Source organism: Pteropus medius, unplaced genomic scaffold (assembly GCF_902729225.1).
Source record: "Pteropus medius unplaced genomic scaffold, Ma_sr-lr_union100, whole genome shotgun sequence".
NCBI lineage: Eukaryota > Metazoa > Chordata > Mammalia > Chiroptera > Pteropodidae > Pteropus > Pteropus medius.
Genome location: NW_024342473.1, coordinates 10,581,183 through 10,600,783, shown reverse-complemented (window position 1 = coordinate 10,600,783; position 19,601 = coordinate 10,581,183). Strand labels below are relative to the sequence as shown.

The window sequence follows — 19,601 nt, the reverse complement described above, 5'->3', positions numbered from 1 at the left end:
GTCATTTATGATTTGCACACTTCTCCAAGTGTGATTCAATTAAAAAATGACCTTTTTTTAAAAGTCATTCTCAAGATGGAGTGATTTTCAGCATTAGTTTGTTCTTCACCTCGTGTGGAAAACTCCCCTTCCCTCTCCTCGCTGGACTTAGGAAGCATGTCAGGGTCATAAAAGCAACAGTGTTGGCATCAGAGAAGGGAGAGAAGCGTGAGAGCCCACAGAATGCTGGAGTGGGAGGGGTGGCAGGTAGAGAAGATGCTGAGTTGGCAAATCCCTCTGGCTTCCCTGAACTGCCCAAATTAAATTCATTTTCTTTTGTGAAGCTTAGTAACCAGGAGACTCTTCTTTCACTGTTTCTGTTACTGAGACGATGTGTTTTACACCCCAAACTCCTGGTGGCTGGCCCCTTGCCTTGACCCTTTTATGGCCCTGAGGACTGGCCTTCATTAGCTCTAGCTCCGGTTGACCATCGCACGTGTATCAGAGGTTGCCTGCGACCCTCATTGACATACTTTTCAAGTTCCAGGAAAAAATTGCTTGGAGATACAAAATGCCTTGGGAGCCTTCTCCAGGCCATATCTTAAATGCCCCAGAATTCTTGGAGTGTTCTGCAGCTAACAGGCTCTGTGGCTGTTCGCAGAGCCGCTCTGTGATTCTGAGGTCCTGAAGGTGCCCCAGCTCTTGCCTGCGAGGACCACTGTCTGGATTTCCACTCCTCCAGCCCCCTGTGTTCACACTCTTTCAGTCCATGCTGCCTGCCAGGGTCTTAGCCTGGGGCCCTGGGCCAACGTCTCCCCACGAGTACAATTTTAGTACAGTTTTTCTCTTTTTTTCCGTATCTCTTGTCCTTTGGGTGGTTTTGTCTTATCCTGGGCTTTGCTTCTGTAGTGATTTATCCTTTAACCAGAGTGAGTCATGGTGCCAAATTTTATTTGTTCCAAGAGAAAATAGCAGAGGGCAGTTAGGTGCTGTGGTGTTGGGAGCATGCACTGGGGGTCCGAGCCAGGAAAACAGTGAGCTTGGGAGATTTCCACAGCAACAAAGCCTGAGGCTGCCCTAGGCTTCACCCCGGGCACCCAAGAGGAGGGATGGACTTGGATAAAATCTGTCATTCTGTCCAAACAACAGTTCCTGGGGCCTTTTTCCTTGGGAAACTCTATTCTTTCCTGGTGGGGAGCCAGCTTAGGGAGCTAACTCATCTAGCATCTGCCACAATAGACACTTCGCACACCACCTCCTGTTTCTTCTTCATAAGAACCCTTTGGGGTTTGCATCACCATGCCCATTTTACAGATGAACAAACTGTGGTCTAGTAAGTGGATGTGGTGTGCTCAAGTTCCCACAGCTTGGAAAATGGCTTCACAGGGAAGGGCACTTAGGTTTGTGTGGTTCTGAAGCCGAGATTTTCGCTGAGTAAGGAGCCACTGTGATGTGTCTTCATTTATCTGCTGAGGCTGAAGATCTGCGCAGCTGCTTCTCATCCCACCCCCACCCTCGACACTGCTATAACTCTGCAGAAAAGGGCCACGAATGAGAGGCTAGGAAATTTGGAGGGTGGGAGGGGAGAAAATGGCAGGGCCTGAGGGCTTCAGCCCTTGGCCCAGGCTCGAGAGCCAATTTTTGTGGATTTATTCCTCGTTGATTACCTTTCCAGTCAACCTCAAATTCCACCATCAGTGGGCCTCTGCGTTTAGACATAAAAGACCTTAGTGAAAATACAACTCGTTATCTGGAAAGGTCAGTACATAAGGCATTGTAATGGAATTAATGCCTTACCGAAATTAAAGTTTAGTTTAGGTAGATATCACCTGGTTATCCTGAGACGAGGGACGCAGGATGGTGGGCGAACTAACCCTTTGGCAGTTTGCACCTAAGCTCTACGTGGAAATATCACAGGAAAAGGAAGTCATGGGACTGGGAGTTGAGATACTGGGATTGAGTCCTGGCTCTCCCACTGATGTAGTTTCTTTCTACCTCTGGGCCTCAGTTTCCTCATCTGTAAAATAAAGAGGTTAGGGTACACAATTTCTAAGACCGCTCTCAGGCGGAGGGAGATTCCACAGAAGCTGCAGCGGCCCTGAAGGCCAGATCCATCCTTGTTTACTGTCCATCTGTGTCTCCTGGGCCTGCTCCCAGATACCCTGCCCCTTCCCAGCCCACCTCTGCCTCCAAGAATTGGGATCTGCTGAAGACCATAGCAATGGTGATCTTGTCTTTAAGCTAAGGAGATTAGCCCCTCTACCTGAGGTCTCCACCAGTGGAAGACACTGCATATGCAGAGAAGTTTCTGGGAGAGATAGATATCTACCTGTGCCAGGCAGGTGCATTCTAACTTTGTCCACCTTTGGGGCTGAGGGTTCCCATCCCCTACATGACACCAAGCCTTTGGGAGGAGGTGGTGGTGGTGCGGGGTGCTGCTAGGATCTACGCTTTGCCCTGGTAGAGGGCTTGCTCCCAAGTCCAGCAGATTTCTGGGTCTTCCTCCCCACCGCCTCAGCGTCCATACACAGTGCACCCAATCACACAGCCCTTTCAGCATCTGAGCGCAAAAGCCTTGAGTTAAGTTTCTGCAAAAGATTCTAAAAAGGACCTTTCAAAGAGATGGGAAGCTGTCTAGGACTCCTTGTGACTTTGAATGGGTCAGGCCACCAAGTCTGTCCTTCCATCGCTGAGGATAATGACGGTTAGTTTTAAGATGCTCCTTTTCTCCACAAGAAGCTTCTGTTTCTTACCAGGGCACCCCGGAATTTAGCAGACTGAGGCTCCAGTATGGTTCTGTAGGGGTTGGTCTCCCACTCCACCAGATTCTCTTTCTCCATGTTCTCCCCACCTCCAGAGGCCCCCTCTTTCTCACTACTCTTGTCCCTTTCTCTGTGTACACGCTCTCCTCTACCTCCAGCAGAGGGAGCAGCCAGGTAGCACCCTGAGGGCAGCAAAGCAGCCAAGGGGGCGGGTGCTGAGAAGCCTGGACTGGGCTCCTTCTCCTTTTCCTCTCCTCAAGGGTACAAATCAGGCTGGTGAGACTAATGACGTTGGTGGCTACATATAAAAGCAGGGATGGGGTTTGGAGGATGGGGATAGGTTGCCCCCCAAACCCCTATCATGCCCATATCCATCCAAGACTCAAGTGCAGCAGCAAAGAGGGGAAGGAGAGAAGTGATGGGAAGGAGGAAGGGGTTACAGGGGGAAATAGGAAGAAAAGTTGAGAAAGTAAGGAGCTGGGTGGGAAATCGAGAAATCGGGAAAAGAAAATGGGCAGAGAAGAAAAGAGGAAGTTGAAAAAGTAGGAAGAGGCAGAGGAAGGGCTAAGAGAGATGGGAAGGGCTTCGAGTAAATGATAGTAATGAGATATGAGTTGATCTTCTCAAAAATACGCTCCTCTCTCTCCTCCCAACCCCACCTCCGTCTGTACCTCCGGCTGTCTCTGGGCTCCCAATGTGCCCATTTCCCCCCATGGAGGCACCTACACTGGTTTGAGGAGTTTTATGTCTGCCTGTTGTCACCAGCTTAAGATATTGGGAAAGGAAATCTCTAGGCTGGTAGTTCTGAGTATGGCCCCCAGACCAGCCGCCCCAGCCTCACCTGCTAACTTGTTCGAAAAGCGAATTCTCAGGCCCCACCCAGACCTACCGAATCAGAAATTTTGGAGGTAGGACCCAGCAATCCGGTTTAGCGAGACTCCTGGGGATTCCGATAACAAAGCCGAAGCCAAGGTTTGAGAACCACTGCTCTAGAGCAGTAATGGCAGATGCTTTACGTACGTTGCAGTGAGTCATCGTAAGAACCTTGGACTCATTCCGTGTGCATGGATGTACTTAGAAGTAGTTTCTCACATCTCAGCGGCTCTGGGCCTGTAGAGATTTGCCCAGCGCTGCGAGTTCCCCAGCTCTGCCCCTTTAGCTACTTCTGGGAGAGACATTGGAGGATAAGCACTCAGAACACTGTACCCCCGTCTTCCTGGTTCAGGACAGACAGCCCCTCCCCTTCTTCCTCACAATTCTCCCCTCCCGTGCCCTCTGGGATACCACACTCCCTTCAACCCTTACCTCTGATTATTTTCCCTCCTCCAGGCTTACACCCACAGGCATCCCAGGGTTCTGTGCCAGCCCTTCTTCTGCTCTCTTAACCACTCCTCTGAGAATGCAGTTCTCCCAATGCATATCTGAGTCTCTGCCCAGCTGAAGGCCCCTATCCCCTGCTTCCAGCTGGCCATCTGCACTCCGATGACCCGCAGATACTTCAAACCAATGGGACCAAAGCTTAGCTCACCTGCTGTCCTACAGTCAGTCCTCTATTGCTGGATTTTGCTTTTCTGTTTTTCACTATCTTCCCAGTCAGCAAACATATGTCCTCAGTCATCCTCATCCTGTTTCGTCTCTGACCTCACCTCCTTCTCTTCTTGCCCTAGCTTAGTCTACTCCAGCCACACTCGTTCCTTGCACATTTCAAGCTTTTTCCCATCTCAGGGCCTTTGCATTTGTCATTCCTTCTGGAATACTCTTTTCTCAGATATCCATGATTGCCTCAGATTCTCCCTTTCCTTCAGGTCTCTGATTGCTGTCACTCTAGCACTGAGGCCTTCCTTGATGGCCTGTATAAAGTAGCAGCCTGCACCCCGCCCACTGCTCCCAAGCCCCCTTACCTTGCCTAATGCTTCTCCATTGCACATCTCACTATCTGACAGACAATGGACAAACTAATGTTTGTCCCACTAGAAGAAAAGCTCCATCAGGGTAGGGACTTTGTAATTTTGTTCACCACTGAATTCTCAGGACTTAGCATAGGTTCTCAAGAATGAATGAATGCATGATGTTTATAATGCAGTCCCCTTTGTCAAGACCCCACCCTTTAGACCCTCCATTCACCAAGACCTCTGCAGCCTTCCCACCACACTCCCCACTTCTCTCAATTCTATCCTCTATATGGTAGCCAAAATGATCACCCTAAAAGTTACAACTCTGGTGAATCACTCTCCTGCTCAAAAACTTCCAATGGCTCCCCACTGCCTCCCAGATACAATCCTCCCGCTCTGGTATTTAAGAACCTCCAAAGTACAATCCTTGCCTTCCCAGGCTTTGGTCCCACTGCTCTGCTTTCTGCAGCTTCTCCTCCACTAGCCCCATGGAGGGATAGTGTCTTTTCTCTAAATGTGGCTTCTTTTCCAGATTCCTTCTACCCAATCCTGCTGAGTTAGGAATTCACTCTTCCCTCCATGAAGTCCTATAACCCTTTCTGCGTGCCTTCTGTTGGGATTTATCACCCAGGGCTCGGGCTCTATGACCATACACCCTCTCTTACTGGCTAGGCTCAGCACTCGTTTCTCCCACACAGATTTATGTAAATCTGCTAGTGCTGGGCCCTGGGGACACCACAGCCATGGCTCTGGTGGGACAAGCAGTGCAGCCGGTGAGGAGGGGCACAGCTGTTGGAGACTGTAGGTTCTCTCTCAGCCTTAGGGATGGGGCAGCTTCTGTTCTGTATCCCCTTGGGCTCTAGAACTGGCTCGAACACTTATTAATATGTTATCTCTCTTTCAGAGCCTCGGTTGCCTTGCCTGTAAAATGCGGACAAGCCTGCTTCTCTTACAAGCTGCTCTTGTTCTTGAGCCTGTACCCCAGGGAATTCACCATGGCATCTTAAAGCCCACTGAGCTTCAGAGGGGTCCCCTGTCGGAGCCCTTAGGTGTTGTCAGACTCCTGCCGCCCAATGTCCTCGAGGGCAGGAGACGAAATGCTCTACCTTGCCAAGAGCTGAGGCCTCTCTCTCCAGGCAAGACAGCTTCAATGACAAACCGGAAACTTGTGGGGCCCAGCTCTGTGTTATCTCATCACCAGGAGGCTTCCTGCTTGGAGAAGCCCTCTGCAAACCCTATACTGGAGCTTCTGAGACATCAAATGGTCTTAAAAACTAACTGACTTAATGATTTCAATGTACATGCATTAGAGTCATGTGGATTAAATTTCTCTGAAAATACACAAGGGCTTAAAAAGCAGGGGCAGAGAATACTCAGCCTGAGAGGAATTTGTTTTCTCTTTTCCTTTTTGTGTGACTGTGAGTGTTGTTATTGTTGCTAAAACCCAGGCATGTGAAAAACTGTTCAAGATGTCTGAAGCACTGGTATACCGTCAGCTTCTCCAAGTTTGAGGTCTGAGTTGGGGATGCAGTGGGCAGAAGGTGAAGGGTTAAGAAATAAAGTGGCAGCCCCACCAGGTGTGTCCCTTCCCCTTTGGCCATTTACATCAGAGCCTGGTGCCCTTGATGTTCAAGGAGGTTCACAGTCTAGTAAATCGGAGCCAGACCCCACTGGTGCCTGTGGTGGGAGACAGCTGGTGGGTTCTTCTGTGGGGCAATGCTGGGACCTGGGTTTTGGGTTGGGGCTGGGGACTGATACTGTTTCCCACTGGCATCTCCCCACCCTCAGTGCAGTTGGTGATCCTGAGCAGCCCCAGACTCCCTACTAGAGTCTCCTGGAGAGTTTTTAAAAACACAAATTCCTTGGCCCCACTGCAGGCCCAGGAAATACAAACCAAGATGTGCCAGCTCTGCCTTAAGGACTGAAAGCCAGGTCCACTCCCAGGAGGCAGGAAGAGCATGGGCCATGGGACTGAAGCAAACCCAACACAAGGTAGGAAGTGATGTGTGCCATTAGAGAGGGCTTGGAGAAAACGAGGCCATTTTAGGCAAGGAGAAGAATCCAGAAAATTTTCATGGAGAAAGTGGTCTTACGAAGATGAATATAATTAACACCAGGTCATATTTTGTCCTGTATTGTTTTTAAATTATTTCAATGATATTAGTGTAGTTTCCATAACTGGTCTGTGAGTTATTTGAGAGTGAAACTATGTTTTACTCAAATCAACATTTTGCAGAGTCTAGAAAAATTAATTAAAAATGCCTAATAAACAAATATTGTTCAAAACAAATTCTGTCTCAGAAAAGCCAGTTCCATTTCATCTTAAACCCTTCCTACCATGTAAAGAATCTTATGTCTAGGCTGATGGAGAGAGTTTCAAATAATTATTTCAGTCTTTCAAAGTAGGTCCTTATGAACATCTACTAAATGTCAGGGATTGTATCCCTGATGTCAGGAAGAAAAACGACACAGGCAATTACTATCCAGTTTGGTAAATGTTTTCTCAGAGGAAGTGATATCCAAGTCGATGAGAGAATATGAAAGAACTTTCGATTCCAGCCATGAACAACTATGAAAGCTGGACAAAATATATAAGACAACTATTTTCAGGCACTGGACAGCAATCGATGCAGAGCTCAGTAGTTGAGAAAAGAAAAGCATAAGAGCTAAACTCACGCTCACCCCCAACTCTCTCTATGACGCCACTTTCCTTTGAACACAGGGAAATACAGTCCTAACAGAGCAGCAGTCTATACCCAATGAAAACGAAGGCCTATGTCCATCAAAAGACATGTATAGGAAGGTTAATAGCATCTCTACTCAAAATAGCCAAATCGAAAACAACTCAAATAGCCATTAATAGTAGAATAAAGAAGTAAATTGTGGTGTATTGCTACGGTGGAACATTACACACCAGTGAAGAAGTATGAAGTACAATACATTCGTCCGTATGTTAAACCTCGAAGACATAATGTTGAGTAAAATAGGTCAGGTACAAATGAGTATCTGCTGTGTGATATCATCTATACAAAGTTCGGAAACAGGCAAAATGAATCTGTGGTAACAGGAGTCAGAATAGCGGTTACCTAGAGGGGCACCGATTGGAAAGAGGGCACCAAAGAGCTTTCTGGGGAGATGGAAATATTCTATGTCATGTTCTGAGAGGTGATTATATGGCATATACATACGTAGAAGTTCACTGAGCTGTATACACTTTAGATGTCTACACTTATTGATCTAAGTTATACCTCAATAGAAAGATATCAAGATACTTCTTTATAAAAAATCTCTCTCCTTCCCTTCTCCTTCCCTCCCCCCACCTCGCCCCCGCCCACCCCTCTCTCTCTCTCAAATAGAGTCAGCTAGATCTGAATGTTGGGGTGAGTTGAGTGTGAAAGGTAGGAGAGGGTATCACGGGAGAAGTGAACAGTATGTGCAAAGAAGTTCTGGAGAACTGGAAAAACTGATATAATGCAATTCGACTAGTCTGAGTGTTGAGCATAACAAAAGAGGTGGGAAAAGCGGAAGAAGAAGAGTTGGGGAAGGTGGGCAGCAGCCAGATTGGGAAGAGGGCAGCACGGGACATTAATCGCCAGTGTTTGTGTGGTCCCTGAACTCGGCAAGGGCTTCTAAGAGGGCCAAGCAGAGGCCTGGCACTTTCTCTCTCAGGAGGAAGGAAAGCCTTGCCTTCTGTCAGCTAAAAACCAATCAGAGGTAGGGGAAAGCAATTAACAGTATATGTGCATGAGGGGTCTTATTGGGATGATGAAAATGTTCTAAATATGATTTGTACTGATGGTTGCATAACTTGGTCAATTTACTTAAAAATCATTGAATTGTACACTTGAAATGAGTGAATTTTCACCAAAATTAACTCAAAATGGATTAAGGACCTGAATATAAGACTTAAAATAATAAAATGCATAGAAGAAAACATAAGAACTAAACTCAAGGACCTTGGGCTTAAAGAGGATTTTATGAATTTGACCTCAAAGGCAAGGGAAGTAAGAGCAAAAATAAATAAATGGGACTACATCAAACCAAAAAGCTTCTGCTCAGCAAAAGAAACCGTCAACAAGGTAAAGAGACAACCAATGAAATGGGAAAATATATTTGCAAGCAACACCTCCGATAAGGGCCTAATATCCAAAATATACAAAGAACTCATACGACTCAATAACAACAAAAACCCAAATAATCCAATCAAAAAATGAGCAGAGGACCTGAACAGACACTTCTCCCTAGAGGACATACAAACGGGTCAACAAATATGTGAAAAGATGCTCAACATCACTAGCAAATCAAAACCACAATGAGATACCATCTCACACCTGTTAGAATGGCTATAATGACAAATAATGACAAATGTTGGAGAGGATGGGGAGAAATAGGAACCCTCATACACTGCTGGTGGGACTGCAAATTGGTACAGCCACTATGGAAAGTGGTATGGAGGTTCCTCAAAAAACTAAGAATTGACCTACCATATGATCCAGCAATCCCTCTACTGGGAATTTACCCCAAAGACTTGAAACTCATATTCGAAAAGATATTTGCACACCGATGTTCATAGCAGCATTATCCACAGTGGCCAGGACATGGAAGCAGCCGAAGTGTCCTACAATAGATGATTGGCTAAAGAAGCTGTGGTACATATATGCAATAGAATATTACTCAGCCATAAGAAGAGATGAAATACTGCCATTTGTGACAACATGGATGGACCTTGAAATAATTATACTAAGCGAAATGAGCCAGAAAGAAAAGGTTGAAAATCAAATGATATCACTTATATATGGGATATAAACCTAAAAGCAACAAACGAACAGGACAAACAAACAGAGACTCATGGACGTGGGCAATGGACTAGTGGTTACCAGAAGGGAGGGGGAAAATAAAAAAATAAAATGTTAAAAAAATATGTATATATAGTATAAAAAAAAATAACCTGGCATTTAAAAAAAATAAAAATAAAAATAAATTAATTTTATGATATGTAAAATATAACCCAATAAAGTTATTTTAAAAAGTCAGAGGTGAATCCTTTTGTCCTCTTGATTGCCCCTGTCTCAGAGGGGTCTTTGGGATCTTTCTGGCCCTCTCCCCCCACTCTGTCTTGCTGTCACTTCCCTTGGCCCCACCATTGCCTATGTTTTAACTTGTGAGCAATCACATCCATCCCCTCAGAGACACCCCCAACAGCTCTCCAAGCAGCCAGGACCAGAGGAGTCACCCCGCTGATGAGACACCGAGGCCCTGAGAGGAGACAGGAGGGGGCAATTATTGGTCCCTGGGTGCCTGCCAACTGCTGTCACATAACTGGGATAAGAAAGAGTATTCATTCCACTTTTTGGATGAGAAGATCAAGGGCCTGTGAAATGGCTCAAGTTTTCATAGTCAGGAGCAAAGCTTATGTGGCCTCCATCTGCCAGGACAAGAAGTCAAATCACTGGAAATGAGGGCGACTACATGTGAGGGTCAGCTTGGCAGCCACTAGGCTCAGGTGCCAGACGATGGGCTGGATGTGGGGAGGTCAGGGCTGGGAGGGGTGGCAGCTGTCACTCACCACTTCTTGCCACTGATGTCATGCTGCTGCACCGTGTAGCCAAAGAAGGATTCCCTGGAGCCAGGGATGATCTGGGGCCTCCTGGTGTCCATGTTGAAGGTGTCTGTGAACCCTGGGGTAGGGAGAAGAGGAGAGTTGAGCAGAGGCGTCAGGCAGGTGGAGGTCTGGGCCCCAGGGGCATGGAGGGCCCCACTGGCAGGTCCCCTACCATGGAGAGTCTTGGCTGCGGGGGAGTATGTTCTATCCTTGGGGGGCCCCTCCATTAGGTGGTTGACATAGTCCCCACTTTGGGGAGCCCACAGTCTGAAGGGAGAGGCCCAGCCATAATCCAATAGGGGAGGCATAAATCCTACTCTTAGGGACCCCTGGTCTGAATGGGAAGACCAGCTCCTCCCCCAGAGAATTCCTGGTCTCATGGGGGAGAAACGTGTGCCATCCTCCATCACTCCTTTCTCCAGCTCTGCTTCATCCAGTTTCTGCTGGTCTTCTCTCCCATTTTTTTTTCTCTTTTCTCTCTCTCTCCTTCTTCTCTTATACCTCCTCCCTCTCCATCTCCCCTCTCTCATCTTTGCCTGCTAAAGAGTCAGAGAACTGACTTCCACCCTCCCTCCCAAGTCTAACGTCCTCGCGGCCCTGGCCCCAACACTGCTGGCTGACTACCTACTGCTGAACCAGTCTGCAAAGCTCTGCCTGGCTTCAGCAGGGGCCACTGTTTGGCTGCGACAGCTGAGGCAAAGCAGAGAGAAAGGTTACAAACCCTTTCACCCTGGCCCTAAAGGTCTTCCCTGTTTGGTGAAGTCATATGTCAGTTTCCACCTGGTGCAAGGCCTTGGTGTTGAGCCAAATGCTTTTCCCCTTTGGCATTTTTGCCAAATCACAAGCAGTAACAAGCAGTATACATCTGTATAGCAGTTTGGGTTTCCGACATCATTTACCCTCACAGGACTTGGGAGAATGAGCAAGCATCATCCACATTTGGCAGAGGGGGTTCAGCCCCAGCGAGGTCAAAAGGCTTATCCAGGGCTACACTGCAGGTCAACAGCAGCAGCAGCAGAACTAGTACCTCAGGTGCCTGCTTGATGACTCCTTCCCTCCATTTTCAGGGCATGTTCAGCCTTGTTACATGTCTAAGCCACACCTCTGCCCGGTTGTCACTACTAATAGGACTACTGAATTCGAGATCTGTGGGGTTTATGGGGTGGAATCCTACCACAAGCCAAAACTTTCAGATGAGTGAAAAACAACCAGCAGAATAGAATTTTATCATTGCCACCTCTTCCATGTGCAGGACACTTTATGTTTCTCAGAATATTCATGTGTATGTTATCATTCGAGCTCCATGACAACTCTGTGATGTGGGCAGCAAAAGGAAAACCAAGGATCAGAGAGGTGAAATGATCTTCCCAAGGTCCCAGAGCCTGCAGAATAGGGACTCTGAATTTGAGGCTTGCAACTGGGAGTGTCTTACTGTCCTCCCCTGGGCACTGGCCCCCTGGTCTGAGTGTTCAAGGGTGATGCCCTAGGGCACCTACTTAAATAAGGCCTATTGTACAGAAACTAATTTTTTTTCCATACTTCTTTTTTTTTTCTCAGCACATGGATGGAGTGGACAAAAGTTCCATCATTAAAGTCACAGAATTAGAGTCCCCAGAGGCAAAACCGGAACACCTTACAGTAGGGATGTTAGATATGTGTTATCTAACTTACCCTTATCAATTGATTATTAGCACTGCCTGGATCACTGATTTAAGAAAGATTCTGAAGTCAAGTCTGGGTTCAGTGGGCAAGACTAGTGTGATCGATGAGCAGTACCTGCTGAGGATGTAGGAGAAGACAGTGGCAGCAAGTGGCCATGTAGCTGCCAACCCTGTCTTCGTGATTCTTAATCTGCCATGTGAATTTAGTGTCATGGCCCTAAGAGGAGGTGGGGCAAGCAGAGTACATTAGCCCATTAGTGCCTTATTTACAAAGCCCAGACCATGAATGGACTTAGCCCGGATAGCAACTGGCAGTGCTGGGGACTCTGGTCAGGTGAGCATGGTTGCATGAAGTTGCAAAAGTCTTTGGCCAGTGAAGACATGTCATGGAGGAGAGAGACATCAGTATCAACTGTGCAGAGCTGGGAGATGGACAGAGAGTGGACAAAGAAGTGGCATTGCAAACGGAGAACTCACTCTCTCCAACTCGGTCCCAGGAATTCACACACACACACACACACACACGAACACGTGCATATCCATATGCATGCATGCGCACACGTGGACACGCACACTTACATGTACACATATGCAAAGGCCACACCCAATCCTTGACTGTGAGATAACACTTTATCTGGCTCCCTGGCACCTCCTGTAGATGCCCCCTGGAGGTTTATGGTCTTCCCCTTCCAGCATCTGACCCCAGCAGAGGGAGGCATGCTCTGGTAGTCAGGAAATCCAGACCCACCCACCGCTCCCAGGCCTGCACAGGGGGGAAGAACAGGTGAAGAAGAGGCCATAAATTGTGTCTTCATGGCCTTCCCGATATCAGTGCTTCTTGTGCAAAAACGGCCAGAAGGGTTTTTCCAAGACCTGGCAGATCTCGTCACTCCTCGACTCCATACCCTCCATCAGCTGCCCAACCCACTTAGTGAAAGCCAAACTGCTTACCTGCAAGGCCCCGCATGAGCCCACCCCATCCCTTCTGCCCCCCGTTTCCTGTGTTCCCCCTCCATCCCTCTGCTCCAGCCACACTGCCCCCCGCCTTGCTGTTCCTAGAATGAGTCAGACCCATTCTCTGATCAGCATCTTTGCCCTGGCTGTTCCCTCTGCCTGGAATGTTCTTCCCCTGGCTGTCTGCATGGCTCACTCCCTCAGGCCGTCAGGGTCTCTGTTTCACTGCCATCTTGTCCATCACCAGGCCACCCTGTCTCTCTTATCCCTTTATTCTTCATTTTTTTCTCATAACATTATCACAGATATATTACATATCTATTTTTTCTCACGTGGTTGATATTCTAGAATATTCTTATGTTCTCTTAGTGCTAAGAGATGATGCTTTCTCCTAACTGTTATATCCTTAGTGCTTCAAATAAAGATCTCACTCATAGTTAGTGGTTATATATATATATTGGTTGAACGAATGGTTAGAGAAGAGGACCAGTATTTAGCTGGGATGCTTTCTCTCTTCAATGAGGAAGAGGAAAAAAAAAAAATTTCCTGAGCACTGATATATTCTAAGCACTATTCTAAGTATTTAACCATTAATTTTATATTAATTAGTTAAATCTCACACCAGCTCTGTGAAATATATATTATCATACCTCTGTGAGGTGAAATAATTTGTCCCAAATCACTCAACTGGGAGGAGGTTAGCTTGGGTTGCTAGGGAGATGTTACCCCTGGGTGATCAGCCTTTCCTACGAAGGACCCAGTAGTGGGGAGGGACATTTTTTTTTTTTCATAGAAAGTCTTCCCTCCTGCCTTCAGTTTCCCATCCTCTTCCTTTGGGTTTGATTGAGAGAAGCAAATGAGAGAAAAGGCAGAGCCCCTGTGCTCCTTCCCTCACTCAGGGCTCTGTCTAGGACCAGTCCCGTCTCCCCCAGTACCCCCACCCCCAACCTCCTGGGGACAGGATTAGTGAAGTCTGGCCACAGGGAAGAGAACAAGAGCCCTCAGGCCTGGGGCACTAAGTTACAAAGTTCTAATTTCTTTCCCAGCTGGCATTTGCTTCTGACCAAACTGAACCAACCATAGAATGGATTTCCTAAAAGTGATGTCAAGTCTGCCACTCTGACCTCGGCCCTGACGAGATCTCTGGCCATGCCTCTAATGGTTCATGGCTTTCATGCTTGGGGAATGAACTCCGCTCAGAGATTTATGAACCCCAAATACCAACAAAACAAAACAAAGTTGTTTTTGATGGGAACCAACAAGCCAATTGCAGAGACACTGGAGCTGGATTGGGCAGCTTGCCACTTTTCTGCCCTTGATATTGATGACAGAGGGGGAAAAACCACAATTCCTGGGCTGCTCTCCTGTGGACTGTAGCCAAAGTTACATCAGCTGCTGCTCCCTTTCTCAGAATCTTATTTGTCTTTTTAAAAAACTTCACTGAGTCCCAAGAAGACACCAAAACCTCATGTGGAGCTTGAGAATCACTGGGGCCCACGGTTCTCAAACTCATCAGCTCAGGCTCAGGTGGAGGCCACTGCCATGTCAACAGGTGGGGCAGTCACAGTTCCAAATGCTGAGGAACACTCACTGGCCAACACTTGCCCAGAGCTACAGTCAGTTCCTCAGCTCCACAGGGAGTGCTCACTCTAGCCTGAGGAGTGCCTGCTGAGCATCCACACTGCATCTCATCTACCCCTACTCCCCAGCCTGGCTACTAAACAACTGAATAACTTTCAAGGAGAAAGTCCACAATCTGCACGTGGTCCCAAGACTCTCTGAGGCTCCGCAGCCTCATCTTGTGTGACTTTTCCTCAGGCTACCTACGGTCCAGGCACCAGGCCCCCTTTCTGCTGCCCAGATGCACCTTGCTTCCTCACACCTTGGGGCCTTTGCACATGATGTGTCCTCTGCCTGAGCCTCTGTGATGAACTTCTCATCACCTTCAAATCTCAGCGCATATGTCATACACACACACACACACACACACGAAGCCTCCCTGATCCTTGATTACATCAGGTCTTGCCTAATGATCTCATCTCCCCTAACTCACTAACGGGTCACTGGTGACTCCTTTTCTTATCACAGTTAGTAAGTATACTCAACGAATGTGGTTACCTCTATCTCCTCATCAGGACGGTGGCTCCATGAGAGCAAGATGGGGTCTGTTTACTCATTGCTGGATCTAGCATTGAGCTGAGGACTAGCTCCCAACAATGCTGAGGGGTGAGCAGGACAGGAATTCCTAGTGTGAATGAGGAGCCAGGGAAAGGAGAGAAAAACAGCCTGCCTGAGGGGGAGGTGTCAGGACTTGCCTGGCTCCTTGAGGATGAGGCCAGGCATGGGGGTAGGGTGGGCGGGGAGGTCTTGACTTCAGGGAGGGCTTGTTAGGAGCCTGGCTCCAGCCTTCATTCACTAATGGGGGAATCTGTGCCATTTATTTCTCTTTTCTGGTTCTTAGTTTATTCATTTATAAAATGAGAATAATAAAACTTACCTCAAAGGGTGTTTGAGCAGACCGAATGCAGTCATGAGCCTGTGGCAGTGCCTCGTATGCCGAAGGCACCCCAGAGATCTCGGTTGAATTGAACTGAATCAAGATTCCTTGTTCTCACACAACGCAATATATATATATATGACTTACTCTTGAATTGTATACTTGAAACTTATTGGATTTTGTTAATCAGTGTCACCATAATAAATAGAGAATAATAATTATTAGAAAAAATACAGATGATAACATAGCAAAAAAAGAAAAAAAAAAAAAAGATTCCCTATCCTCCGAGGTACCTGAGTGTCTTTGCCCCTGCTATTCGCTGTGCCCGGAAGGCCTTTCTTTCCTTCTTAAATGTCAAGGCCCATCTCTGACGACACCTCTGCTACAGTGCGGCCTCTCCTCTGGGCTGCTCACGGCTTCTCTTGCTTTTTACCTTGGATTATAGTACTTTCCATACCTGCCTTGCTCTCTTATTTGACTGTATGATATCCAGGCCGACGTCTAGTAGTGGCTTTTTCATTTTTTTATCTTTGCCCTGTGCCAGGAAGATGCAGAGAGACTAGCCTGATGGATTTCTCACTTTCTGAGAACCTGTTCTCAGAACCAGGTCCTGTTGGCTTCTTTCTGCCTTAGTTTACCTCCTAGCTCTCTGATGTATGTACTGACAGTCCCCCACTACTTATGTAATAACAATAAAACTTACAGCATACATGTACATAACACTCACTAGGTAGCAAGCACTGTTCTAAATTTATTTAATCCTCACAACAAGCTTTTGAAGTAAGTGTATTATTATTCTCATTTTACAGGTAAGGAAACTGAGTCACAAAGAAGGCAAGAAACCAGCCAAGGTCACATAGCTGGGAAGTGGCAGGGATGAATCCTCAGGCTTCATTAGTCCTGTCCCACGCTGCCTGTCACCATCAGGCATTCCTCTCCCCTCTCGACCTCCACACCCTTCAATCACTTGAGTTCTTCACTTTGGTGGTCTCACCCAGGCTTGCTTTCCCTGCACCCACCCCTTCTTAAAAACTCCCCCATCCTGGGACCCACACCTTCAGATCCTGATCAATAGAGAACTGATCACCCCAGGGGGACAAGGTCTGCCAGAAGGACCAGCCAGAGTCTTGAGGGCTTTGAAAGTCTGCATGAAGCACCAGATTTGAACCGACAGCAGAGGAAGCCACTCTGGGGAACCAAAGAGCGAAAAGGGCTCAGCAGCCTGCCGCTGCCCAGGCCTAGCTCATTCTCTGTTGTAGTTGCACCTGTGTAAGCAAAAGCTTTCATTTTCCTTGGATGGCGAGCGCTGGGATGGGGTGAGGGAGGCTGAAATACTACCCATACTCTCTGGAATTATCCCCCTCTTCCCAGTTTTACTCGGGCCCCAAGAATCTTCGCATCTAAAGGCAAATCACAGATAGCGGGTGAAGGTGAAGAAAGTGGCCTAAGCAAAAAGAAATGGTAAAGTGGACCTCCTGCTGCTCACTTTGTTCCAAAGTGAGAAAGAATAAGCTTTAGATGCCTGAGCTCTAGACACATTGTTTGCGTTGCTGCCCTTTCTACTTGTGCAAATTACAAAAGGTGATGATGGTTCTTGCTCTGCCACCAGCCACCTCTCCCTTCTGCCCTGAGGCCATTGTTTCAAAGACAAGATTATTTCAATGGTAGGTTCAGGGGCATTGCTGTTGAGGCCCCTGTAATAGGGACTAGTGCTATATAAAAAGAGAGTTGGGGTCCGGGAGAACGTGGTCCCATCTTCTTAGAGAAGCTTCTAGCCAGTTGTAGGAAGAACACCTCCACTGGAGAGGAGATGGTCCCAGCACAGGGAACTCCCTGAGTCTGGGGAGAAGTAGGATCTTGCTCTTTGGCGCCTGCTCCCCTCAAGGAGACCTGGTACCTACGTGCTCCCCAAGGAAGCCCTCAGTGGGTGGAGGCAATGTGCAGTCCCTCTCCTGCAGGTAGCTGCTTGGGCAACGGGGAAACTGTACTGCATGGTGAGCTTTTCTCTGCCTGTACCTCCACTAGCAAAGGGTTTAGTAAATACCTGTTAAGTGTCAGGGTTAAACCTACACTCTGAGCAGAGTGAATTCCACACATCTTCTCCCCATCCCAAGACTCTGAGCATGCGAGGACCAGGACTGGGTTTCATTTATCTCTTCATTCCTACTATAGGGTTTGGGACACAGTAGGTGCTCAGTAAAATGTGTTGCATTAAAGTAGCAAATTCAGCTCTGCCTGCAAACAACTAATAATACTGTCAAGCATCGTGTATAAGATAGTTATATGTAGTAACTCATTTATTCCTCAGGATGATCCTATGAGGTAGGTATTATCATGCTGCCTATCTCTTAAGTGAAGAAACTGAGGCACAGAGCTTCTGTAACTTGTCCCATATCACCTATCTAGTAGGTGGCAGAGCTGGGATATGAAAACAGGTTTCTGCTCCAGCTAGCATCGTTAGTCCCAATTTTTCACTCCTCTGCATCCATGCCTTTTGCCACGTGACTTCACAGTTCCTCTCACTAAAGGGGTAGCTTCCCCCGCACCCCAAATTGGCTTTGGGCTGGGCCATATGAGGCAGAAATGAAAGTGTGCCAGTTCCTAGCCTAGGTCTTATGACGCCTTGTCTGTTTCTGCTTGCTCACTGCACTTCTGCCGTCAATATGAGAAGTATTTGCTCAGGTTAACCCATGGAGCCCAGGAAAAAGATGAGGGACATTTGGAGCAAGTCTGCCCCAGTCGAATCACTCTAGCCAGAACCAGCTGAGATCAGCCACCTCACAGGTGCATGAGACCAACTGAGTCATTCAGTTGAGCTTAGCTTAGGTCAGCTGATTCCTAGCTGACCCCAGATATGTGAACTAAATGTGAACTAAATAATTACTGTATGCCACTCAGATTTGGGGGGATTATTTGTTACATGGCATTATTATAGCATTTGGTAACTGATACAGTCTAGCTCTTAAATGATGGATCATAAGGGAGGAGGAGGAACTACTTCACAGAGCAGTCAAGGACGAAAGGAAAAGGAGGCTAGGGATCTATGGAGATTCATGGTTTCTGGGGGAGTAACCCAATCATTCTTGTCTCAAAAGCTCATGGGGAAGCCCAGTGTGAGGCAGGGCTGGGCCTGGACCTAGCCTGTCAGGGAACAGTGCAGCTCAGTGAACAGGTAATGACCATACACCGAGCCTCAGAGCTGGGCTGTCTTGCTTTGTCAGGACACAGAATTTGGCAGACACATAGCACAGAAATACAGACAGACCCTCAGGATCGATTTTGGGCTCTGTAGAAGGCGGCGTACAACAACAAAACCTCCATCACATGAGGGCCCTCCTGTGCCTCATTTTCTCTCCTCCCAATTGCCAGGAGCTCCCCCTACCCCCAACCCCATCCCGACATTAACTACTGGATCAAAGATGATGTGTAGCAAATATGTTATCAGAGAGGAGGAGTAACTTATTAGGATATTATTTTTAAGAGCAAGCAGGGATCTTAAGAAATCAAATGATCTAGTGGTCTCCAAACTTTGTTTTTCTGCAGTGAATCCCACCTTTTTGAACAAAATCTATATATGGAAAGCAGACATGAGAAGTTGAGGTTGGGGTTAGGGATAGGGAACAAAGAGTAGCTCCCCACCCCCAGTGGCATCTAAGACACTTCCTTGGAACCCTAGGGTGTGCTGGAACATAGTTTGAGAACCACTTGATTGAGTTTAAGACCCTTGTTGCTATAAGTGAAAGAACTAAGGCTAGGGGAGGGGTGGGATTTGTCCAAGCTTTTCTTCGTGCCCATCTTTATTCACTACCAGTCCTCATGTGGGTCTGTGATTCTCCAGGTTCCAACCTGGCCAGTGGGGACACCAACGCAGATAAGACATGACCTGTGGTCTTTACAGTCTATACCCACGTGGCATGGATGAGGCAAGAGACACGTTTGCAAGCCACCAGAGTCCCAAGTGAAGCCAGAGGAGGTTGTACCAGGGCGGACTGATGCGGGTTCTAATCTCAGCTTTATCACTAGCTTGGCCTTGTATCCATGGAGAGTCATGATACCTCTCCAGATGGGGCCTCAGTTTCCCCATCTGTAAAACGAGAGGGTTCAGCAATCTGCCATCCGAGGCCCAGCCCCCGGCACATGTCTGAAAGGTTCTCTTGGGCAAACTCACAGCCAGCTTCCAGTTGTCAGCATGCAAGCATCTGTCTTGGGTCTCCGCAAACAATTTAGAATTGGAGGCCAGGCAACGTGGAGGAA

General features: G+C 47.4%; 1 protein-coding gene across 1 annotated transcript in view; it reads right to left on the bottom strand.

The window, feature by feature from the left end:
* Nucleotides 1-19,601, bottom strand: part of ITGA11 (integrin subunit alpha 11) — a 112,375-nt gene that overhangs the window by 72,058 nt on the left and 20,716 nt on the right. The window contains exon 2 of the mRNA XM_039865549.1: nucleotides 10,200-10,311. Coding sequence (XP_039721483.1) covers nucleotides 10,200-10,311 — 112 coding nt within the window. The remainder of the gene's footprint in view (nucleotides 1-10,199; nucleotides 10,312-19,601) is intronic.